The sequence below is a fragment of the Theropithecus gelada genome, chromosome 3 (genome assembly GCF_003255815.1).
Source record: "Theropithecus gelada isolate Dixy chromosome 3, Tgel_1.0, whole genome shotgun sequence".
NCBI classification, from domain to species: domain Eukaryota; kingdom Metazoa; phylum Chordata; class Mammalia; order Primates; family Cercopithecidae; genus Theropithecus; species Theropithecus gelada.
Window position 1 is genome coordinate 54058628 of NC_037670.1, and position 3011 is coordinate 54061638.

The 3011-nt window shown below is 64.9% G+C and overlaps 1 protein-coding gene across 2 annotated transcripts in view; it reads left to right on the top strand.

Annotated features, from left to right (window-relative positions):
* Positions 1-2803, top strand: part of AP5Z1 (adaptor related protein complex 5 subunit zeta 1) — a 16981-nt gene extending 14178 nt beyond the window's left edge. For both annotated transcript variants that reach the window (XM_025381199.1, XM_025381200.1), the window contains 4 exons: positions 694-791; positions 1521-1653; positions 1734-1948; positions 2178-2803. In XM_025381199.1, the coding sequence (XP_025236984.1) occupies positions 694-791; positions 1521-1653; positions 1734-1948; positions 2178-2448 (717 nt within the window). In that variant the 3' untranslated portion in view covers positions 2449-2803. The remainder of the gene's footprint in view (positions 1-693; positions 792-1520; positions 1654-1733; positions 1949-2177) is intronic.
* The last annotated feature ends 208 nt before the right edge of the window (positions 2804-3011 follow it).

Sequence of the window (3011 nt, forward strand, 5' to 3'; positions counted from 1 at the left end):
GGCCCCATCCCCCGTCCCCCATCCCATCCCCTTCATCCCGGCAGGCCCCGGCCCCCATCCATCCCCTTCATCCCAGCAGGCCCCAGCCCCCGTCCCATCCCCTTCATCCCGGAAGTCCCCGTCCCCTGTCCCAGCAGGCCCTGTCTCCCATCCCCAGGACAGGGCGAGTGAGTGGCCTGGGCGCTGGTGGCACAGCGGGGGCCGGAGCAGTTTGTCCCCCTGCTGCCCCTGATAATTTAACATCTGCATCTGAGTCCAAAATAAAGGCTCCCACAGGCTGGTACCCCGCCCTCCCCAACCGTTGCTGCTTCCCACCTCGGGGAGCTCTACAAGCCGGATGCCAGTGCAGGAGAGCCTGGGAGGTGGGCAGGCCGGCAGGGCGCTGGGCACAGGGCTGGGTGTCGCCTGGGCGCACCCTTGGCCGAGCAAGACGTGTCCCCAGCCTTGCAGAGCAGAGGAGCCGCGGAACAGAAGCAACGCCTCTGCGGGGGGCACGCAGATCTGCCCGGGGATTCCCTCCCTGTGCCCGGATGCTGCCAGCTGAGTCTCTGTGTCCCTGGGTGTTTGGGAAGGCAGTGGACGAGCAGTCTCCAGTCCCTCAACTGCCCCCCAACCCTCACCATGGCTTCATCCCCCACCCTAGGGCTTGCAGTGGGGGTGGGGCTGAGCCTATCTCCCACTCCTTATCCCCAGGTGGCTGACGGGGCCCTGATCAACCAGCTGGCGCTGCTGCTCCTGGGCAGGAGCGACTCACTCTATCCGGCCCCGGGGTATGCAGCCCGTGTACACAGGTGGGTCCCTCCCGCGCCACCTCCCCATCCCTGGGCAGGTGCCTCCTGTACCCCTTCCCCTCCCCTTCCCCTTCCCTTTCACCTCCCCTTCCCCTTCCCTTTCACCTCCCCTTCCCCTCTCCTTCCCCTTCTCTTTCCCCTCCCTTTCCCTTCCCCTTTCCCTTCCCGTTCCCCTTCCCCTTCAGTGGCTTCAGCTCCATTCCTAGGTGGGCCCTCAGCAGCCTCAGACCCTGCCACCCCCACCCACAGCCCCATGTCCAGCCCCGGTGCTTCCTCTCTGCCTCTCAAGAACCTTCCCCTGTCCCTCCCTCTGCCGAGCCTGTCATCTTCAGGGTTGGCTCAAGTCCCTCTTCCACACCCTGTCCCCTGGGATCCTTCTCTCCAAAGGCCTGATGCACGCAGGCCCATCCTGGTTCTACTCTGAGCCCGGGCCTGAGGCCAGTGCCAGTGCCAGCCTTCTCCCCAGTGAGGAGAACAGTTCCTCTAGGGCTGGCAGTCATCTGCGTCCCCCTATCTGAGGGTGCAGCCTGCACCTGCCACTCACACGCTTCCCGGGTCCCTCCAGGCCCTTGGCCTGAAAGGGGTGGCTGGGGTGGGGATGGGGTCAGAGGTCTGCGTGGAGCAGGCGTGGGGACCGGGTGAGAGGGCTGCACGGAGTCTGCGTGGGGATGGGGTCAGAGTCTGCACAGAGCAGGCATGGAGCAGGCATGGACCCGGCTCTCTTTGCAGTGTGCTGAGCTCCCAGTTCCTGGCCCTGTGTACGTTGAAGCCCTCCCTGGTGGTGGAGCTGGCAAGAGACCTGCTGGAGTTCCTGGGCAGCGTGAACGGCCTCCGCAGCAGGGCGAGCCTCGTCACCAGTGTGGTAAGGCGGGCGCTGGCCTCCCCTGGCCGCTCCTGACCCAGGAGGCCTGGGTGGGGGCTGACCTCTGTCCCCGGGCCTAGGTGTGGGCCGTCGGCGAGTACCTATCCGTGGCCTACGATCGGAGGTGCACTGTGGAGCAGATCAACAAGTTCTTCGAAGCCCTGGAGGCCCTGCTGTTCGAGGTCACCCAGTGCCGCCCCTCTGCTGCCCTGCCCAGGTGTCCCCCCAAGGTGGTCACCGCGCTGATGACTACCCTGACGAAGCTGGCCTCCCGGAGCCAAGACCTGATCCCCAGGTGCCCGGTCGGGGAGGGAGAGAAGTCTTCAGGCTTTCCTGGGGAAGAGATGTGGCTTCTGAGGTCTTCCCGTCCAGGTGTCTTGAAATGGTGGCAGCAGCGCAGGTCCTGAGTGGGCCCTGCTGAGCTAAAGCCATTGTTGGGCGCTTCAGGGCCTGGTCCCTCCACACAGACCCCTGTCCCTGGGAGGGGAACATCTGCAGCTGACAGTAGGGACCCTCTTCCCCAGGGCCTCTCTGTTGCTGTCAAAGATGAGGACCCTGACTCAGAGTCCAGCCACCGGCTCCATGCACCGCGAGGAGGGTGCGGAAGCCATCTGCACCCGGGCCACGGAGCTGCTGACCCTGCTGAAGATGCCCAGTGTGGCCCAGTTTGTGCTCACACCCAGCACAGAGGTGTGCAGCCCCCGATACCACCGCGATGTCAACACGGCTCTGCCCCTGGCCCTGCGCACAGTCAGTCGGCTGGTGGAGAGGGAGGCCGGCCTCCTGCCGGGATGAAGGGACAGCGGCCAGGGACGCCGGTGCAGATGAAGAGGGCGAGGGAGTTCTGGGAGAGGAGGCAAGGCCCAGGGTGCGCTTGGCACCCTCAGACCCGTGGGGCTGGCCCCTGCTCACCCTCTGGGCTTTGTCTCCGAGCCTTTTTCTCCGGGGCAACGCTGAGCTGAGCTGAACTGGAGCCATGGAGCGGCTCTGATTGGCGGCTGAGGCTCTGATTGGCGGCTGAGGCTCTGATTGGCAGCTGAGGCCCTGTGGCCGGGCTGGGTGGAGGCTGCTCGGGCTGTTTCCTAGTCTTTGTTTTTGGACAGTTTAGGGGCAGAAAGAGCTGCAGTAAAAATAAATCTCCCTTAATAAGCGTCTGTGTGAAGAGTGCGCAGTCAGTTCCCTTACCTGCCTTGCACCCTGGGGAGAGGGCCAGGGATTGGAGGCCCTGCAGCTGCTGCCAGTCCTGGGGGCTCAGCCGAGTGCGCCGCTGCTGCTGCAGAAACCAGGTCATTTGTGCACAGCCCAGAAGGCAGTGACGGGAGTTCCCAGGGGTGGTCACTGCGCTGGGTGGTGCGCTT